General features: G+C 41.6%; 1 protein-coding gene across 1 annotated transcript; it reads left to right on the top strand.

Annotated features, from left to right (window-relative positions):
• The first annotated feature begins 17722 nt into the window (after window positions 1–17722).
• Window positions 17723–21213, top strand: LOC149300204 (S-adenosylmethionine synthase). The gene is made up of 9 exons (XM_089485677.1): window positions 17723–17816; window positions 19204–19281; window positions 19369–19491; window positions 19583–19695; window positions 19770–19913; window positions 20028–20246; window positions 20360–20542; window positions 20629–20762; window positions 21111–21213. The coding sequence occupies exons 1-9, from the start codon at window positions 17723–17725 to the stop codon at window positions 21211–21213; spliced, it is 1191 nt and encodes a 396-aa protein (XP_089341803.1).
• The last annotated feature ends 882 nt before the right edge of the window (window positions 21214–22095 follow it).

Consider the following 22095-nt stretch of genomic DNA (forward strand, 5'->3'; position numbering starts at 1 on the left):
TCCATGAAATAATGAAGTTTTGGAAAATATTTTCTGCATTAAAAAAGATTAGCCAAAAGCTAACTTGATCCTTCCTGGTCTTAAACTAAGCAGTACCCCATACCAGAGGGAGAAGCTGGCGTCAGTGATTTAGTTACCCATTAAAGTTTAATGACTTAGAAGGGTATCTGGCACCCTCTTAAGCGGATGTCCCCAGGCAATCGCTTTAGATGTCGGATGCAAACGTTACCATATTTTATGGTGTCGCCGAAGGGTTCATACCTGGTGTTGTGAGATTTTTTTTTAAGAAATTAACTTAACTAAGGATTGTTAAAAGCTAACCCCAGCAAATGAGAGGACAACATTGAAGCGGTCTGATTTATCAATGCATTATGTGGGGTTAGCAGTTATTTGAGGGGATCATGGGGGAGGGGATCATGGTCTGTTCAGTATGTCACAGTACATGTTGTCATTCATGGTTCCCTCCATGAACTGTAGCTCCCCAACTGTGTACTCCTCACCTGGTTGCCGCCACACACACTTGACACCATCTGAACCAAATAAGTTTATCTTTGGTCTCATTGGACCACAGGACATGGTTCCAGTAATCCACGTCCTTAGTCTGCTTGTCTTCAGCAAACTGTTAGCGGGGTTTAGCATCATCTTTAGAAGAGGCTTCCTTCTGGGACGACAGCCATGCAGACCAATTTCATGCAGTGTGCGGCGTATGGTCAGAGCACCGACAGGCAGACCCCCCACCCCTTCAACCTCTGCAGCCATGCTGGTAGCACTCATACTTCTATTTCCCAAAGACAACCTCTGGATATGACGCTGAGCACTTGCACTCAACTTTGGTCAACCATGACGAGGCCTGTTCTGAGTGGAACCTGTCCAGTGAAACCGCTGTATGGTCTTGCCCACCGTGCTGCAGCTCAGTTTCAGGGTCTTGGCAATCTTCTTATAGCCTAGGCCATCTTTATGTAGAGCAACAATTCTTTTTTCAGATCCTCAGAGAGTTTTTTGCCATGAAGTGCCATGTCGAACTTCCAGTGACCAGTATGAGAGAGCAAAGTTAACACACCTGCTCCCCATTCACACCTGAGACCTTGTAACACTAAAGAGTCACATGACACCGGGGAGGGGAAATGGCAAAATGGGCCCAATTTGGACATTTTCACTTAGGGGTGTTCAAAGCAGCCGCCTGGGCAGCCGTTTTGAAGAAGTAACGTGCGAGGGGGCGGGATCACAGAAGGTGTTCCTCGTGGCAAGGAGAGGGTCGTCACATCGGAGGAGAGCAAGAAAAAAGAAAAAAACTAAAATGTAAGTATTACCAAAAAAATAGTTATGGGTTTTAGGAAAGTGGACCCATATTCAAGGGGGGGTGGCTGGGTTATGGCATTACAAAATAAATATAAACAGGGGAGTGTGTGGCTGGGGGGTAATACACATGGCAGTGGGGGCATCAATAGACAAGAGGGTGGTTGGGCATTACAGTAACCAATAAAAATGGGGTGGGGGCATCAATACACAAAGGGGGGCAATACACAAGGTTGTGGGAGGGACACATTAATCAATAGTAAAGGGGGCCTGGCTGGGGCATCAATACACAAGGGGCAAAAATACAAAAGGGGCAGTTAATGACAAAGCAGTATAGAAAATAATTTTTTTATGCTTCAGTGTGGCAGAGCCTGTCCTGGTGTGTGTGTTTGGGTGTTGGTGTGGCAGAGCCTGTCCTGGCGTGTGTGTTTGGGTGTCGGTGTGGCAGAGCTTGTCCTGGTGTGTGTTTGGGTGTCGGTGTGGCAGAGCTTGTCCTGGTGTGTGTGTTTTGGGGTGTTGGTGTGGCAGAGCCTGTCCTGGTGTGTGTGTGTGTGTGTGTGTGTTTGGGTGTCGGTGTGGCAGAGCTTGTCCTGGTGTGTATATTTGGTTGTGTGTTTCCTGGCACTTTACTTTCTGTAGGAATAAATTTAATTATTTAATTTTTACTTATTCATTGATAAAACACCCTCCTGAATTTGTAGGCACTTCAGAGGACAAAACATTCTAGGCCCAGAAATCAGTGAGAGGAAATATAATGTTTGCCTCACTATATAATGTTAGCAGTTATGCTGTACCACCGTCAATGTTTGCCTTAGTATATAATGATAGCAGTTATGCTGTACCACCGTCAATGTTTGCCTTAGTATATAATGATAGCAGTTATGCTGTACCATCGTCAATGTTTGCCTCAGTATATAATGATAGCAGTTATGCTGTAACACAGTCAATGGCTGCTTCAGTATATAGTGATAGGTGTTATGTTGTACCACCGTCAATGTCTGCCTTAGTAAATAATGATAACAGTTATGCTGTACCCCTGTCAATGTTTGCCTAACGATAGAAGCTATGCTGTTTTAAAGTGTGTGTGTGGGGGGGGGGGGTCCTACGTACAGGATCCACCCCAGGTGCCAAATACTCTAGGTACGCCCCTGCGCACAACAGTTTTTCCCAATTTTTTTTTTATCCTTTATGCGGCCTGGAGCCTCCGCTCGTGATTCGCTCATAATTTTCTTATGCAGTGAGAATTTCACCTTTAAAAAAACATTACAGTAAGTAATACTGTTGTGTAACTAATACTACATTATCACACTATAATGTAGTATTATTAACCATGAGCGAGCTATACCAAAAATATAGAATAACAATTTAAATTTAACATTTGCAGAAGCATATTGTGCGCACAAAATTTTGGCTCTGGGAAAAATTTTGCACAAGAGAAATTTTCTGCGCACACCACCTAAGAAAAATTAGAGGGAACATTGCTCCCAATCCCATCACATAAGATTCTATCTCATACATCTGCCAAGACCTGATGTCATCTTTATCCAGTACACATGGATGGTGAGGAGTTAAGATTCTGTCCATTGCCAGGTACTTATTTGGGCTTTTAACACTTTTAGTTCCTGGGACTTTAATAATAATAATGTGGTATTCTGCTATCGTAAAGGAACAATTTAATATAGTTTTAAAAAGAATGATTTATAGCTATTTGGATGGTAAATAGTGTGGCTCAGATAGGCGTGTGTAAGGGAGTGTGGCGTGTGGGCACAAGAGCTTGACCACGCGATACAATACATGGGGCTGGTGTCCAAATATATCCACGGCTGCTTTTCATTCTCAGTCCTACTGTGCTTTATTGTAAGCCCAGCTAATGATTTTCTATCTGCTGGAATATTCAGTATATATTATATATATATATATATATATATATATATATATATATATATATATATATATACATATAGTATACTTTCCCTATCTGTATGAAATTGCAGGTTTACCTCCTTCTGCATATTGCACTTTCACCTTGTGTTTGCAAAATACAAGCTCATATTACGCTACATACCTGCTACCCGCCATAGTGCCTAGCCCAAGGGGCATTCTGCAAGGTAGGGGGCAGGGTAACACGGCCACAGCTCAGTTGTTGTACAATGCACAAGTTACATATCCCAGTCTGTAGTGTTATATAACAATCGACAGCATTATGTATGATTGTGTAACACTGAGATTTTCCAGCACTGTTATTACACAACGAATAAATAATAAACAGTACTAGTAGGAGCAAGCGAGGGAATGCCAAGAAACTGCAATCCAAATATTGAACTCCATGTGAAAGTGAAAGAGCCGGGAATAATTGGGCAACCGCGAGAAACTCTGCTGGAAATATTTTGGTGCTTTTGTGATTCCAAATACAGAGCCAAGAGAGTAAATCAAGGCTTTCTTTCACTTTTATGAATGTATGCTGACAGAGCCCATATTGTGTTTTGCCGAACTGACTACAAATCCCTGCCTTTGGTTGGCTGAGCATACTGGGATTTGTAGTTTTAAACAGCTGAAAAGGCAAAGATTACCAGTCCTTAATTACAACCCGGGTTCCTGAGACAAGGGGCTATTTGCTATGAACCTTCTTTAAGTTACATTTTATATGATTTAAATCACAATATCTGCAGTATCTGATAGTTGCATACCCGTTTAGCTTGTTCACCTCTGGCACGAAGAAGGTGATTGTGCTCTTTGACACACATTCTGACCGCGGGCTACACTCAGATAACGAGTCTTCCGAGTTTCTATCGGGTTAAGAGTGATCGTTTGGGGTCAAAATCTGAGTACACGTGGACTCTGCCTGCAAACATATTACACGTATCATCAGGTACGGGCTAGAGAGACACATCTGCTGACGAGAGAGACAGACAGCTCCCTGAAAACATGCGATATATGGAGATGGTGAATATTACTGATAAATCCTTAACTGAAGGATGGGTAGCATGGGTTTCAATATACATTGCATATTCTATCTTATCAAAGCAATTGGTATAACACTAAGGGTTAATTCAGTGCCTTGACTTCACTATACATTATAAAGAACATTCCGCTTGAGTATAATGTATAGTTAAACCAGCAAAAATTATTTTAGGTCTCTCTGCATTATACAGGGCCACTTGGCCAGCTCATCCCTTCACGCTAGACCAGCCGGCCGGCCCACCGGGAAATTTCCCGGTATCCCAGTGGGCCAGTCCGGCCCTGGCTGCTGGCCTTAAAGTGCCAAGGACAATTTAAGTCCCCAGTCTGTCCCAGAACCTATGTAATGATGTTTACAGAATCAAATATGCACTATATATATAGAATGTACTGGAACACCATGGAAGAAGTCATTTTTATCTTTATATTTCTCAGGATCTGCATGATATCCCTGCATACACAGTAGTACCACCAGAGGAGTGGAGACCCAGGACCTTAGACTCATTAAACTGACGGTGGGACGAGAGCCCTGGAGTGACCCAGTGATGAGTAACTTCCCAGGGTAGGCAACTTGAAGTTCTCCCTCTTCAGGAGAACAACTGAGCAAAGGGGCAGAGAGCTAGCCATGGCTAGCTGCAATAGCCGTAAGAATGCAGAGAATACGACGGGACGTGGACAAAACAGAAAAGATATCTCTGTCTTGGCTTTCCCATGTGCTACCACCAAACAGGCCTCGCTTCTCTTTGTTGAGGTCCAGTCCTGCTCCTACATCGTCATTTTGTTTCCCCCACTTCTCTCTGTCGAGTCACACACAGCCTTACTACATCCCCTCTCTAGGATATGATGCAGGGCCCGACTCGGGGAAAGGTTGCCCTGATACTTTAAAGCCAGTGGCCTCTATATGACGAACACGTGGATATGCAAGTTTTTTTTACAGTCGCATTGAACTGACGCACAAGTGACAACAGAGGTAATGGGCCTGCCCAACGGGAATTTGCCCAGATTGCCAGATGGCCAGTTCGTGCCTTACATGACATCACAATTACAATGTATCCTGAATTTTGGTTAACATTACACTTCAAAGCACAATGTGTTTTTTTCTGGAAGAATCTAGCATGTAAACATTAACGCTTTTAGTGCTGGTAAAAAACTAAACACTAATAAAGGCAAATAGCAGAGAATATTAATACTTGCACTAAAGGGCTGACTATCCCCCTAAGGGTCGAGATGACTACGTAAGCCTTAACAGTTAACCGGCCACGTAATGCCATCAACCATTTACGTTGTAACCCATCCCCCCCTTGCAGCCTGGCCAGTCTTAGACCTGTAACTACAGCATAAAACCGCTGCATCGGCCACGTTAACTTATAAAATCAGGCCGATTGGTGTGGGGCAACTTGGCTGGGGCAACTAGCTCACTGATTCTGTAAGCTCAAAATATGTCTTGAATAACTGGGCATTATGGGCATTATAATTAAACAAACTTCCTTTAGTGCTCCTAAAAGTCAAACTAGCCTTTCCTTACTTATGAGTTACCTCTTATTCCCCACTTTCCTGCTGGCATTTCTTCCAACCATAATTTTTAGTACGACAAATCTCTATGATCCACAAATCCTTTCAATTTACTAAAATGGAGATGGCTGATAAAGCCTTGTCAACCTTTGCTCTGGAACACCCTGAAGCATTCAAATGAGATTGCCTAACATCAAAGTAGTCTCACGCAGATCTGGAGTCGCAAAGGTTACCAACCTGTTCCATTTCTTTCTGTGGCACTACCAGGTCTACTTGGACAACGCGTTCCCAATCAGCAGGTCTAAATGCCAGGTTCATTAGAAATGAAACCCATATCTCAAATCACCCCTGGATAAAGCATCAGCTAAAACAATCGTACCACATGGGACGCGTTTGGCTCATGCAAAGTAAAACTAGAAAACTAGAAAAACCATTGCCAATTCCAATTTTCTTTTCACCACGGAGGCAGCCCCCCCATCATACAAGCCGCCTTTTCTGGGCGTATAATCTATTTGCCCATCTATTAAATGGTCCAAAGTGAATTATTCCTCTTTACTGGAAATCCTTCACTATTCCAGCAATTTCAACCTGGCTACAAAAAGTAGATTTCATCAAGCGAATGGATGATTGTGCCATGTCTGCCAGGGGCAAGATCCATGAAACTGAGCTCAAATGGTTCTACCAGCCCAACGTTCTGTCCCCACAATTACATTCTGAGTTGATCTCGGATTACAACAGGTTTATTGATTGCGAGTTGCCTTGACTACTTTTACCCTCTGTATATATTTATACGGTGAATATTGAGGACCTTTTCAGAAGTCGTGTCCTTGCTTGTACCCTATTTGGCCATGTTCATACTATTATTGTAATGACTGATTTATTATCACTTGATGCCTTGACACAATAAAAGCAGAATAGGAAGAAAAATACTACAGGCAAAACGAATATCTTATATATAACTCAATTCACAGAGAATATATTTGTAAATGTAGGCCCGTAAGATCATTAAGCACACTAAAGGGGAAAAACCTACTCAAAACTAAAATTACAGTTTTGATGTTCTTAATCACTTTAAGACCTGGAAACTATCACTGATAAAACCAGTTGAACATGTCTGCTGGGAATACGTGATGACCAGACATGAATATTGTGAGTTAATCAAAGGTCCCGTGTTTGAAAACCAAATTTTCCCTTTAAAAGCATTTCCGATTTAGATAACAATACTATTATCTATGAATTTGTGAGAAAATAAGGATTGGTCTTGATCTTTGTGGTGTGAATGGTGTGTTGGCAAAGGCAATCACAAGCTGAAAATCTTTTCAACCCTAGGTTTTAACGTTCCCTAATTCATGATGATTATAAACGATACCCTGCCAAAATGGGGTTATGATAGTTTATAATCTGGATTACCCTTGTCATGTAATCTTTTATTAAGAATGTCACAAATCCCACCTGTCACCCCAGGTGTGCCCTTGGGGTGTGTCGGATTGGAATATAAATTGGAAGCCTAAGGCGCCAATGTATCCCTAAGGACCTTTCAGAATTATATTTCGCTAACATACCTCCGATTATTGAGAAAATTAAAGCTGAATGGAACAGCTGGGAGAAGCTCCATCGTTCTCAGGCAGAGCAGTGTTGATAAAAAATGGTTAGTTTTCCAAGGATTTTTTTATCAGATTCAAACTTTACCAGCCGTGCTGGCCCCTAGTGACGTGGTGACTTGGGATATAAGCTTTGCTAAATTCATTTGGTAAGAGAGACAATCTCGCCTTAGCTTGTCTCACTTGTAGAGATCCAAAAATTATTAACGTGCCCAGTGTAACATATTAAAATTTAGCCGCAGTAGATTGCCCCAGGAGCACCCGCCATTTGTACTCCCGCGAGAGGGACTGGAATTCCAGGCCCCCGGGGCAGTTGTCACACCTTTAGGCTATGCCCAAACCCGGCCATTGCTAGACTTTGGTGCCCATCTTTGGCCCAAACTAAAACCAAACCAAACCTGGGGAGGAAGGGAGACCTTGTTAGCTCCTAATATGCCCAGTTGCCACGACCCTGAGTTCAATGGCCTTTACCAGTTGCCAAGTGATGTTTTTTAACCTACGTTAGGAAGACAAACGCAAACAGGTACATAATGGTTATCTAACCCACTGGGAGATGATTTTAATAGACCATAATCCTCCCACCATTCATGCTAGACCAGCCTGCAGCCCGTTATTCTGGTTAGCAGAAATGTATGCTGGGATAACACAGACGTCATTAAGAGGACCTTAACAAGGACTATACCGTGATCATCACTATATGCCGTTCTGGGAGGATTCGTAAAATGTACAAGTTTTGTGTAGCTGAGATGGCCTTTGAAGGCAAATCAGACCCACAAACTAGGAGGTACAATCAGACATACCTCATATACCAACATACAAGCAGGGAGAATTTTAAGAGAGCCCACCTGCAGAAACATAGTTTTTACAAAAAATAAATATGCAATAATTCTGGACACAAAGTATAGTGAACGGAGAAAGAAAGATGTTCCTTATTTAACAAAACAGAAATAGGGTAGAAATAGGACAGCACAATAGTTCACAAAGTTTATTGGGACAGGAATCCGGCCAAGTAGCTGGCAAAAGTTCAACTTAGATTGGACTAGAGACTGTTTGTATAATACTGTGTTTTACGCTTTTAATCTTTTTGACTTTTTATCTGGGGCAACAAAATGTCACTGGAGCGGGGTGTGTTAAGGGCGTTGCTTGTGATGGCAACCTTTGTTACCTGGGTATTTTTTTTGCCCTGGTTGCTGTGGGGTGGGCACCTTGGAATCACATTACCCAGGCACAAAGTGCAGAACATCTCATTTATACTTTATTTGATACATAACAATAAAGTAAGAATTAAAATAGGCTATATCGGAGAAATCTTGGAAATATCAGGATATATCCAAAGGAGCATTTAATTAGCTGGTAATATGGTTGTATAGAAAAAAAAGCAAGAATTCAGCCCATGCCCATCTAAAGCATAAATATTGGGGATTCCGTCACAATATTTGGCCATATATCATTTTAACTGCCACTAAGCCAAAGTACCCCAAGTTTGGCGAGTCCTATCTAATAATCATGGCTATATTGCTTACCAAGGAGCTGAATCAGTGGGACTGCTTTGCATTTTAACCAGAACATAAAATAAAGCAAGAATTGAGTGCATACCGTTCAAAAAACGCAAAAGGAATAAATATTGGGGATCCTGTAACACTAAATGGCCATATTTTGCTTGGCCCACCACTACACAAAAACACCCCAAGTTTTTATAATCAGAAAACCTAGAAACGTCTAGTCCGTCAATAAAAAACTCTACTGCAAGTCAAATGCCTCTGTATATATTTACGCTACAACACAATTATTAAAACTTGTTTTTAATACTCAAACCACTCTGTTTATATTTGAAAACTCGAGTACATTGTGTTGCAGAAACTAATACGGCTATCCACCCTGCTCATCAGCTTTAATAAACAGAACATGAATAGTGGTTACTTTGAAGGAATAGATGTGATTTGTCACTGTGTGGATACTCTGTAAGGTATTGTTTTCAAATATGTTTTAAATGTAATTTGCGTGTTTTAAGATCATGTAGCAGTTGTTTATTGTGCAGAACCAGAAAATCTATAAATATAAATACATCTTCACAATGGATGCAAATTTTGCATTTGCGCTCTTAGATAAAATAGCAAATATTTGGCAGCCCAGACAAAAGGTCCCTGTAACAATCCTCTATCCCATAACAATGGGCAGACGGGGAAACGCAAGGGGTTTTTGTGTGTTTCCTCAGTCTCCCTAAGAATGATCCATTAAACTATATAAATTAACTAATTCTGGCTATCCTAGTTTGTGCTTTTAGATCACATACAGCCCTCCGACTAAAACCCTGGAGCACAATGCAAAGATCCAGTTGTGTTTATGTTCTGGACTCCACCATGGTCTTCCACCATTCTCCTCTTCATCCTCCTGGGTGGTTGCATGGTGAATAGGACCAAAATATTGGTATTTCATTATCGTAGAAATGAACATAAAATCCGGATTCCATTGGAAAGGGTTTCCAACAAGGCAGTGTAGCTTTAGCCTACATGGATGAGGTGGGAAGAGCTTGAGTTACGATTGCTGCTTATTCATTATTATCCATCCATTTGGCATAAATATATCCGAGGGCCAATTACCTTATGGAAGTAAGAATATAGCATCCCTAAATTTAAGGGTACTGTCATAATATACCCTTTATATCGACATTTTGATAACCAGTAAATTAACCTAAACTTCATCATGGGGTCTGCTGAGATCAGAGCACAATGGCCAGTCTCGGATGTGGGAATCACATATTGCCATTTTTTTTATTGCTGAAGTTGATAATGATCTAATTGTGAAATTTGTACTTTTTGAAACCTTTTAAAGGTCTGACACCATGACACAGGTCACCATATAAGTTTAATTTATGTAAATGTATTGTGTTCAATTTATCACAGAGCCTAATGAAAAAATAAGTATTGACTTTAAACGTTTTTACAAACATGATTTACAATATACTGTAGAGTTTAAAAAAATGTTGCAGAAATGTAAGAAATTGGATTCTTTTGTCCCACTGTATAAAGAAGGAATACATTAATGATGTGGGTATTTCCTGAGTATTTTCTACTTTAAAAATGGGTTCCTAAACAAAAAACAAGAATTTCCATCTGGAATTGAAATAGTTTTTTTGCCATTTTTCATGTGCACAAACTTCACATGTGTTTTATCAAGTGATCCAATGCTATCCCAGACCCCGGTCTTCATGCAGCCCATTCGTGGCACATAACCATTAAAAACAGCATTGTGTTACTGAAAAGGTTAGTGAGCCTGGGCCATTTTCACTCGAGTATACTTTACTATATTCTTGTCCCAAAGATTACACAGTTGGAAACAGTTTCAATTTTATCACAGGACAGCACGGAAAAATCAATGTTCAAAGTTCATTCCCACATATACGGGAATCTGTTTATTTACACTCTATCTATCAAGGACTCCATGATCCTTTCTAGGAAGCTAAAAGAAAATAAAAATAACAAAACAGTGCCAGCTGGACATCTGACTTCTGGTTTCCTAGGTCAATAACTTTGTTGAGTAAATATTACTTTTAGTTTGAAAAGCCCTTGTTTTGCCATTTGATTAATCCTTATAGGTTTGCATCACCCTTACAGCACTCCAGCATTTCAGCGCTAGATAAATATTAATTACACCACTAGGTGTTCTTGTCAATGATATTCACATTAACCAACGTGATGGAAAAAGCTAGAGATTTGTACACAAACAAAAACATAGAATTTGATGTCAGATAGCAAAAATATGGCCCATTTAGTCTACCCATTTTTCTTATAAACCACTCACTAAATGAAGTACAACTTCCTTATTTTACACCTAATGACCTCCTCTCCTAACACATATGGCACTATACATGGTAGAACCCAACAACAACAAAAACTACTAATTCTATAGCCTTCTGTGTACGCATGTCCAAGGAAGGCACCTCCAGTTTTTGGTGGACCTATGAGCACTGATGATTTCCACGAGCCTTATACAGATGTTTTGCCCATCCACGCTATCCATAATATCTCTCAATGAAAAGTTTTCTATAACGTGGAATACTTAAATGGAGAGACATTCACTATATGTACACGCTAATGCAGCCGTTGAGTGTAAAAGTAATGATTAATATCAATGGCCAAAAAAACCTAATTCTCAAAAAAAAAAAGACACTGCAAAAAATAGCCTTACTTATTTGTGGGCTTATAAATATTATTTTTACAAAGTTAGTAGTGTAGGGTTCCGCTATATCCTTTCAATTGTAGTTTACTCTTATTGATACATGAGCACATGAGTTATTCTTGCAATGCATAACATGGTAGAATTAAGATATAATTACTGCTACCTAATTTTTTTTTTTAAACCTAGATCACATGACCCAGTCAATGATATCCCCAAAACATTCCAATATCAACACAAATCCTTTATCCAATGGGACCACAGATACAGCCTGTTCCATGAGGAGTTCAAAACAAATGGGTTAGAATTGATAGCTATCCCACTTTGGCTTTAGAATGTGAGCACAACGTATTTTTCATTGTAAAATTATTTTCCATTGAACCCACTTTTGTATTGGTCTGTATTTTACAGGCTTTGTTGTTCTGGCACAGTCAGCCGTACAGCGCTACAATTTTTTTCTATACGTAGCATTCCTAGAAAAAGTAATAATATCCAAAAAATATATACTTGACTGAGACCTTGATCTTTCCCCTCTTCTTTGACACTTGCCAAAGAATGTCTCTTCTGGCATTGACTTAAATCAACTTTTCCCACCTGCCTGACACACAATGCAAAAAACAAAAACTGTCTGCGCTTCTTACTGCGCTTTGGTGGCAGTATAAACTGCTTTGTGTGCCCACTATGTAGGAGGTGAGCGTAGGTTCTCACCCTATTGAGAGTGTGCCTTGACGTGGCGGGTGAGCTTAATTATGCTTTGGCCAATTCATATAACCAAAACCTCTCATTTATATTATGTTTATATATTTGTTGCCAACTATATTAGGGTAAGAAGCGCAGACAGTTTTTGTTTTTTGTATACATTGTACAGCCAATACACTGTATTTGCAGCATGCTCACACTGTTTGGTAGGCCTCATATTATACATTTGTATTATTTGAGCCTGTGACTAGCTTAGCGCACCGACATTTTTTCTTTTCCCTGTTGACACACAATGCATCCAGATGTTCAACGTTATGCTCTGAAGGATTACACATTTACCACCCGAATGGAATTATGTGTGAGGTAAGCCTGGTAACCACAATTGAATTTGACATCGTTGTGTGAAAGGATTCAGATCAGAAGAACACTGCGTTAAAGAAGGTGGGATATGTTTAACTGAATTGGAGCTTTTGGTCAGAAATATGATGACTGAAGCAACATGTTCTAAGAGAAGACATTCGATGTAAAAGGTGACAGAACGCTTCAAATATGAATCCAAGGCTTTGTTGAAGGGCACGTATTGAAATAGATCTATTCTACTAGTAAGCAATAATCTGGCTGCTAGGGTGGGGTAAAAACCAGCACGAATCCAAGGCACTGCTGATGGGTGAATAAATTAATAGTAAGTTGTGTAATGGGTGTTAAAGGACATAATATTGATGTTACTAGATGATGGTGCGGGCACAAGGCCAATAGAAATGTGACTTCCCTTCCGGCAGCTGATCCTAGGGATGTGCATCCAGTGCTGCTCGGATCACATGTCAGTTCCTAGAACCACTCTGATCACGCTTGTACCGGTCTTTTGCGGATCAGCCGATCTCAAGTTTCAGTTTGTGCTGGGTCACCTAAGAAGCACTTGGTAATATAGGTCATAAGAGTTGGTGGAACATAAACAGAGTTAAATTTGGGTGTTGTTGGCAAAATGTTTTTTTTGATATAGGGATACGGGATGTCTCCAAAAATAAATATAAAAGATTTCTTGCAGCCTGGAGTTCTACAGTAACACTGATCTAAAAATAACATTAGAGTTGGTGACAAACTCCTAATGCACTCCCTCATGGTTTAAAGTATCTTCATATTCCATTTGGGATTATGAATGTAGCAGCTACCTCGCTAATGTCGCACACCTTACAACTGGTTTTATTTTCCACAAAAGTTTCTCTATCACCTCCAACGGCATAGTGCACATCCAAGGATGGCCACCACACTTAAGGTAACCATCCATCAAACATTTAGGCCAAGTAGACAAATAGGACCCATAGCAATTACTTAATTAATGTCACTTGATCTTTGTTTGTGTAGCATTACTCCCTATTTCCCCTATTGATGGCTCATATACAGTATATATGAACACTACTACATGATTCTATGATATGACGCGTATGATGTTGTACACCAAAGAAAGAAAATAAGAGATAGGAAAAGAAACACAAGAACACATATTGATTTTTCATGGGAAAGAACTACAACACGCTTTTTAAAAAAAATCTCTTATTTGGGGAAAATAATTATTTTCCTGGTACTAGTGATGTTTTCTTTCTTTTCTTACAATAACAGTGTGATTTGACTCTGTAACTAAAAGGGGTTCCGAGTAGAATAACTCATCTCATACCGGATACAGGACAGGTGAATGATTGCTCTATGGTATAAAGCCGAAGTTGTAGGTGTAACAGGATGAGATTCATCTCACCAACTTCACTGTGAATTGATGGATAGCATTCCATCTACGTTTTCCTGCAAGAAGGGTTAAATGTCAGCTTGATGCTTCTAATGGGAATGGTTGTGAAGGTTGTCATCATTCCAGTTTTGCTGATGCTTTCCTCCACCGTTCTGCAGACCAATTACTATTGGTATATTTAAACAATGTACAGAAGTAAATATACGATTATTACTAAATTCCATCTCAGATTTAATCATAGGGGATATTTTGCTGAAGGTTTCTGCGAATCCTTCACCTACTAGTCAAAGGAAGTATAAAAGGGGCTTCAGTCTGTTAGGTCTCGATTACGACATGCAGTTCAATTTTGGGCACCAATTCATACAAAACGTGCAACTGAATTGGAAAGAGCACAACGTGCTCCACAACGAATGAGGGTGCAAGGTTATAGTTACTAAGATCAGATAGCTAAATTTGATTTATTTACTTTACAAAACAGGCGCCTAAGAGATGACCTCATCACACGTATTTCATGTCCATGTGAGGCCTTTGAGGAAATTTTTACCCCATGAGCAGAACACTTAAGAGAAGTCACAGTCCTATCTCAAATATAGAACAATGGTCTTAACAGTAGGTGTCCCTAAAACTCTAAATGCATTACCTTTGCAGCCGGGTACCATGGGGGCTTTTAACTGGATTGCTTTTTTGATGAGAAGAGTTTTCGGGGCTATTCAATACAATTTCCAAGCTGCTGATACATGATTTATTCTGACGTGGACTCACAAAGGATTTTGCTATTTGAACAAAATCAGCAGGTGCTGTTCCACTTAGACATTCCTTGATTTTTATATTATTATTATATCACAGAAGGGGCGTTACCTTTAAGATCTTTTAATAGCTCATCACACCTATCACACAGAACACCTCACTGGCCATCACTGTGTCATGTGGAAGTGTTTCACCTGCAGAAGCATGAAACGGCAGGTGGGAGTGGCTGCTGGTGGTCAGACCGCTGTGATGTAATACAAAGGGGAGGGCTTTCAAGGAATGACAGGACTTTTTTTGCTGGGCAACTGTAGCATTTGCATAAAAACTTTTAAAAGACAATAAAGAGAAATACATAATAACAGGCAGCGTTCTTTTACATCTCGCTACATAAAGCAGAACTTATCTGAGGTTATTTTAGCGGCCCCCTCCTTTAAATATTTGTTTCTTTATCTGGCCTGATGCAATTTAGATCTTGGAAAGGTTGGACTTTTTTTTCCACCTTTAGTACGTAACAGTTTTAAGATATGTACGCAACGGTCTAAAATACCTGCAGCATCTGTGATATTCTGTTCGATAGGCGGAGGGGGCGGTGCGATGCAAATAGTTTTTGTTTTCCAATGCAGAGTAAAAAATGCAGATTAAAAAATCCATATTAAAATACGACTGATTCTAATATGCGTTAGTAGTGGGGCTGAGTAGGACACCAGACTGTCCCTTTAAAAAATTATACATCATTTAGATATGCAGTATTAGTCGGTATTGAATGCACGTACGTGATACTGAATGAGATGCGCTATTTTACACGTAAGTCTTATTGAGTTTAAGTTACCTATGGATTGTCAGCAATCCTGGATGATTCGCAGTATTGCGTGTAGAATACTGCTTTTGAGTTACAGTAGAGTGTAGTAGTATGAGGAATGGAATACTTGCAGTGTCACGGTTCTCTCAGGTTCCACGTGCTAGCCCTTTGTTTCATTTAGCATTGATTCTGAGAAAAATCTGCAGCGATGGGAGGAGGGAGCACTCATATAACTTTCCACAAACCTACGGCCTACTGACTTAAACCTCCCACAAACCCAGTGAACAAAAAAGAACCCGCTCCGAGAGCTGCAGAGAAACCAACCTTGCTGTGCGTAGAATAACTTGATGGCTCTGCCGTGAAAACCTCCCAGAAACTTGATGAATTAGGAGTAATATCTTTAGGGTGTAGCGACTGTGTACACAGATATACCCACTGAACAAAGGGTCTTTTACAAGAATAGCATAGCAGAATTATTACAGAGCGATGAAAACCAACACAAAGAGCTTCGCTGAGCTTTCCTGCTAGAAAAGGATTAACCCTTTTCTAAACTAACCACAGGAAAAAGGCTTGTGGGCCCAAATGCGGCTGTAGAACAAAGACGCAGGCATGTCTACTATCTCAGGGTTGGTGGGTGGGGGGCGTGTGGGGTGAGTACCTGCGGGTCCAACTATTCATTTCAAAGGGTGAATATATATCTTAATTTATTTCAGAACTGCCTCCTTTAACCATAAATGATCTGAATACCCCTCCACCAGATTCAACTATTCATAATACTCTTTCCACTTATGTGCACACAGTGGGTGCAATAGCTCTGTTACTTCCCATTTTTTTATCCTATGCAAATATGAACTCTTTCAAGTTATACGACGCTCCTATATAGGTTGGTTTATAAGTAAACTTATAAAATCAATATAGCATAATGCTGACACAGGCAGTTGCAGCTGCAGGGTGCCTCTGTTCTGCCAAAGGGAATCAGGTGGTATCACGGGAGAAATCAGGACACGGTATAAAAAATAAATGTCTTAGCCATAATCCAATGGAGAAAAGCGCCCGGGACCGAATTACCCATTCAGCCCAAAGTGTCCGAGACCGAATTACCCGTTCAGCCTAAAGTGTCCGAGACCGAATTACCCGTTCAGCCTAAAGTGTCCGAGACCGAATTACCCGTTCAGCCTAAAGTGTCCGAGACCGAAATAACCCATTCAGCCCAAAGTGCCCGGATACACAAATTGGCTATTCAGCCGTTACTTTGTTATTATAACAAGAAACTGATAACTACTAGAAAAAAAAAACAAACACATTTTATCAAAAATAAGTGTATACATTTTCATGCCCATATTGACCATGTTGCTAATCTTTGGTTGCTGGGTAACTATGTACTTTACATGAATTCACTCATGCAGAATTTTATTAATTGTAATATATAAGAGCATCTCTTTGGTTGTTTAGGGCGCTTGTTCTCCGCGGTCAGTTGCCATTTTTAAATCCGGGTCGCTACCGGTAAAGTCATAAAACGATTTATTTACTCTATTGATAAATCTAGAATCTAGAATCATAAAACGATTTATTTGCTCTATTGATAAATCTAGAATCTTCTACTCCCAAAATCAAGCACACGCCTTTAAATATTTAAGAGAACAGCGACAGTCTAGAAAGTTAGCCGTTTCGAGGTACGTTTGATAATGTAATGACATAACCTGTCAGCAACCTGTACCGATTCCCGTTAACCGATATGCCCACAGCCGTGCTCTGGCTAGACTAAGTGAGCCCCGCCCACTAGCGTTCACTCTAACCGGCTGCGACCGTACCATCTTTTTCATGAGACAATCTAAGATTTAAAAAAACTGATTGTGGTGTTTTCCCTCCGTATCATTTATGTGCAACCGAAGTTTTATATAAAAAAAATATAAAGCGTAAAATTACAGTGTTTCGTATTTTGTCCAATTTTCTGAACCCCCTACTATCCGTAAAGTAGTATAATCCATAGAGCCCGGCCCATCTCCTCACAGGTGACGTCACACCCGGAGGGGGCTGTGGAATGGCCGGGGAGTATCGCGCGGGACTGGTGACGTCAATGCGGGAATACTATAAAGCCACACCACCTGGCGTTAATCCTGCATTCTTACCGGCGAGGACCAAGCAGTGGGACCGTAGTTCACAGTGGTATTTTAACAAAGCAAGTTAAACGGCAAAATGAACGGCCAGATGCTTAACGGTTTCCACGACTCTCTTATCGACGAGGGCAGCTTTCTTTTTACGTCGGAGTCTGTCGGGGAGGGACATCCTGGTGAGTTATTAGTGCTCTCTAATGGCGTTTTATGCGGTAGTTTAGAAGCCTTTAATAGAAATGGCGCAGTTACGATGTAAGCGCCAAACGCTGTAATAAAGAGGAATCTATAGAAAAACCCGAAGATGTAGTGTGTGACGGAGCGCGTGCTCGCTTCCGCCAGCCTCGTGCTGCTGGTTGCGCGCTCCGCTGCATTGCAGCTGGGAGCACGTGGTCCGGTGCGGCTGAAGCGTGACCGCGGGTAACCCGCGCAGATAGCCTCCCGCCAGCTAATGGCTGTCTGGGGAGGAGCTATGAGCTCCATGTGGAGACCGACAGTACTGGAGATAAACAGCCACCTGACTGTCCGTGAGACCCGGCTATGTGTTAATGCTTTCACCATAATCGCCCTTAAGCTTGAGCCTTGCCACCACGTTCTGGTGTTGGCGCAGGAAGTAGACGTGTCTTCGGGCTTCCCAGTTGGCGAGTGGCAGCGGCTACCGAATAGATCCTGGCCGCAGGTTCCAGCCTGTTCTTTATGGCCTGAATTGAAGTCTTCCGGCAGCACAGGCTCGGCCATTTAGGAGTTAACCTGCGGCATATCCCGGTTCCAGCGGGGAGGCATCTATAGGACACGTGATCTGACCTGTAGTACTGGTATTGAGGCTAACTGCATACTGCTGATGGAAGCAGACCTTTTTGTCACACATTAGGTTAGATAGTTTAACCTTTAACAGGAAAAAGATTAGTGGGTGACGGTATCCACACGGCCCCAAAGTGCCCTCTAGCTAGGGAGGCTGGGAAGCCATGTGACTATGGGCGTGAAAGGAATGACCAATGCCAGAGCTGTGTGTCTATGACGGATCAAGTTTCAGGTTAGGTAATGTGATGCACGTTGCCTTCGACCAAGATTCTATATGGCCTTCTGGAAGCGCCTGTAGAAGCGGCACCTCTGAGCTCTACCGCCCCACACAAAGCATGTGGTCCAAGAAAATTAAACTAATGGATGCTACGTGGTGTGCTAAGAATCAATACTTCATACAAATGAATTGGAGTTGGTTTGTAATTTCCCTGGGAATAATGAAAGGAGTTTTTGGCCCTATTGACTTCATTCTGCACACGTTTGGCAGGGTCAGCGTATGGTGTCAGCTGTTCCTTGGTGCTGTAACCAGATCCTGCGCTCTAAAGCTTGCTGGGAGGTGTTGGTCTCCTTTTATGGAAGCCTGGCTCTAGGCTGAAATGCTAGAACGCTCATTGATCTACTGAAGCAGGCTTGGGACATCTACAGAATCTGTCTTGGTCACAAATGAAACTATGGATTTCTTCTTTAACATCTAAAGATTGGCTGTATTCTGCAAGAGACCTTACTGACACTTTATTCGTTAACCTTAATGCCTTTCTCAAACAGATAAAATTTGCGACCAAATTAGTGATGCTGTTCTGGATGCCCACCTGAAACAAGACCCAGATGCCAAAGTTGCTTGTGGTAAGGCTATTCTGTATGTCTGAAAGAACTAGTTTCTCTGTAGCCTGTATTTGCTTGTAGAGGTAACCGTTTCCTTTCATCATACAGAAACGGTTGCAAAAACTGGCATGATCCTCCTTGCTGGTGAGATCACCTCCAGAGCGTCCGTGGATTACCAAAAAATTGTGCGGGACACAATCAAGCACGTTGGCTACGACGATTCCTCTAAAGGTAAATTAACTGATTTTCAGACTTAACTGTGTGGTGTTCAATACATTGCTACAGTCGGTATAAAATTATCTTATTTTTTTTTTCGTATTAGGATTTGACTACAAAACTTGCAATGTGTTGGTGGCTCTGGAGCAGCAATCCCCAGACATTGCACAGGGAGTCCATCTGGACAGAAATGAAGAGGATGTGGGAGCTGGAGATCAGGTTGGCATCTTATGATTTCCTTTGTACTAGCAAAATAGGTGTGACTTGACACTAATATATGTATATCTCTACAGGGCTTAATGTTTGGTTATGCTACTGATGAGACTGAGGAATGTATGCCTCTCACGATTGTCCTAGCACATAAACTGAATGCTAAGATGGCAGAACTACGTCGCAATGGAACCCTGCCCTGGCTTAGACCAGACTCAAAGACCCAGGTTAGAATTGTTTGGAAGTTAAGCATTGCATGCAAGAAAAGACGTGTGTGTGTGTGTGTGTGTGTGTGTGTGTGAATTCAGCTGTCTAATGCAGCATTTTTTCCCCCCCTGTAGGTGACTGTTCAGTACATGCAGGACCGTGGAGCTGTCATTCCTATCAGGGTGCACACCATTGTAGTCTCTGTGCAACACGATGAAGGAATCTGCCTGGATGAGATGCGCGATGCCTTAAAGGAGAAAGTGGTAAAGGCTGTGGTTCCTGCCAAATACCTGGACGATGATACAATTTATCATCTGCAGCCAAGTGGGCGCTTTGTAATTGGTGGTCCACAGGTAAGGTTTATATTTATGCAACTTTAATGACATACCACAGACAGACCCCTGTTCACCTTAAATCAATCCCAGCTGAAATGAAGCCATAGTGCTTACTGAATTTTTATTTTTAGGGTGATGCTGGATTAACAGGACGCAAGATCATTGTCGACACCTACGGTGGATGGGGAGCCCATGGAGGTGGTGCCTTCTCTGGCAAGGACTACACAAAAGTGGATCGCTCTGCTGCTTATGCTGCACGCTGGGTGGCAAAATCTCTGGTAAAGTCTGGCCTTTGCCGCAGAGTCCTGGTCCAGGTGAGTGTAGTTTACCTTAATGAGTTACTCCTTCCTATCTTCTGGAGCTGCCTTTTTTTTTTATGTTGCCTCTTGTCATCTTGCAGGTGTCTTATGCAATTGGTGTTGCACATCCCTTGTCTATCTCAATCTTCCACTATGGGACCTCTCAAAAGAGTGAGAGGGAGCTGTTGGCGATCGTGAACAAGAACTTTGATCTTCGTCCTGGTGTTATTGTCAGGTAAAGCTGGTAACAGTTTTTGTGTATTGGGGGGGTGTGCCGAAGCTGACAGTTATCACTGAGCTGGATGTCACTCCATAGCTAGTCTGAGTCAGGAAGGGCTTTTCTCAGTTGGCATGTCCTGCTGTGATGACTATATAGGCCCTGTTGTGAAGATTGACAAGGGGTTTCAGGCCACTGGTGGATCCTGGATAGCCACTCTTGTGGTGAGTATGATGGGTCCTCTATGTGCACAGACTGCACAGGGTAAGTGGCCGGGGCAGCTTCATTCAGTAGAAAAGTGGTTTTGTGTTAATCTATGAAAATTGTTTCTGTCTACATATTAATTAGCGGAATTGTATATTCCAGGGATCTGGATCTGAAGAAACCAATTTATCAGAGGACTGCAGCCTATGGTCACTTTGGTAGGGACAGCTTCCCTTGGGAAGTGCCCAAAAAGCTGGAGTATTGATTTGTTAGGCTTTTCCCCACTAGACCTACTGGCGTTATATACAGAGAAACCTGTAGGCTCTTATGGAAGGTAAAGGCCCCATCCTATCTTCCCTGTCACTCCTGGCTCACTGTAATAGTAACTAGTGCCATGTCTTGCTTGTAAGGAGAGGGAACCATATATGACAGATTCTATTCCCCTGCATTCCCTCGTGTTCACTCTATCTAGCAGTACTTCTAGCAGATGGGCTTGTATGTAGCGTAGCCTTAAGTGTTTGAAACATTTGACCAAGTACCCTAATCTGCCTCTTGTCCTGGATCAGTTTCACTTTAGATGTTTAACTGGTCTTGCTCCATTAGCTGTAGTACAAAGGGCTTGTGCCCTCTATATTCCATGACATAATACTTATCTGCAATATTCTAAAGCATTGGCTCCCATTGCATAGACAGCGAGGGAATCGAAAAACCAAAATTTTTTTTTTAGACCCATGGAATACAAAATCTTCTACCTGAAAGTCTATGATGGACCCGGTTAGTGCAGACAAGTCTCTTGGTGCCTGTAGACTCATGGAGTTTTTGTTTTGTTTTCCTAATTTAAGATTTTTATTTTTTCCTCCACTGCCACACTGCACAAACCCCCCGACCCTGCCCGTTTTTAATTATAAGACGCGTGCCTGTACTCCGTCTGTATTTCCCCTTCTGCAGCTAGCTGGTGTGGCTACAGAGAAACTGGCCCAGCGCAGAGTCCAGACAGAATAGGCACGCGAGGCAGGGAGGGGTACGAAAGGATCTTACTTGAAGAAACATTGCTGTGTAACTTTATTTATTGTGTTGCCTGGCCCAGGCGTAAGTACAGAGTAGCCTCTGCTCCAGGCAACATTTTTTTAAAAGCCTTTTACAGTGG

Source organism: Sceloporus occidentalis, unplaced genomic scaffold (genome assembly GCF_023333645.1).
Source record: "Sceloporus occidentalis isolate IW3139 unplaced genomic scaffold, rSceOcc1.0.p SCAF_26, whole genome shotgun sequence".
NCBI classification, from domain to species: domain Eukaryota; kingdom Metazoa; phylum Chordata; class Lepidosauria; order Squamata; family Phrynosomatidae; genus Sceloporus; species Sceloporus occidentalis.

Excerpts from the sequence above, each read along its gene's own strand:
- LOC149300204 (XM_089485677.1), top strand. The coding sequence starts at position 17,723 with ATGAACGGCCAGATGCTTAACGGTTTCCACGACTCTCTTATCGACGAG. Across the intron at positions 19,282-19,368 it reads AGATGCCAAAGTTGCTTGTG|AAACGGTTGCAAAAACTGGC; the intron begins GTAAGGCTATTC and ends TTCATCATACAG. Across the intron at positions 19,914-20,027 it reads GACCAGACTCAAAGACCCAG|GTGACTGTTCAGTACATGCA; the intron begins GTTAGAATTGTT and ends CCCCCCCTGTAG.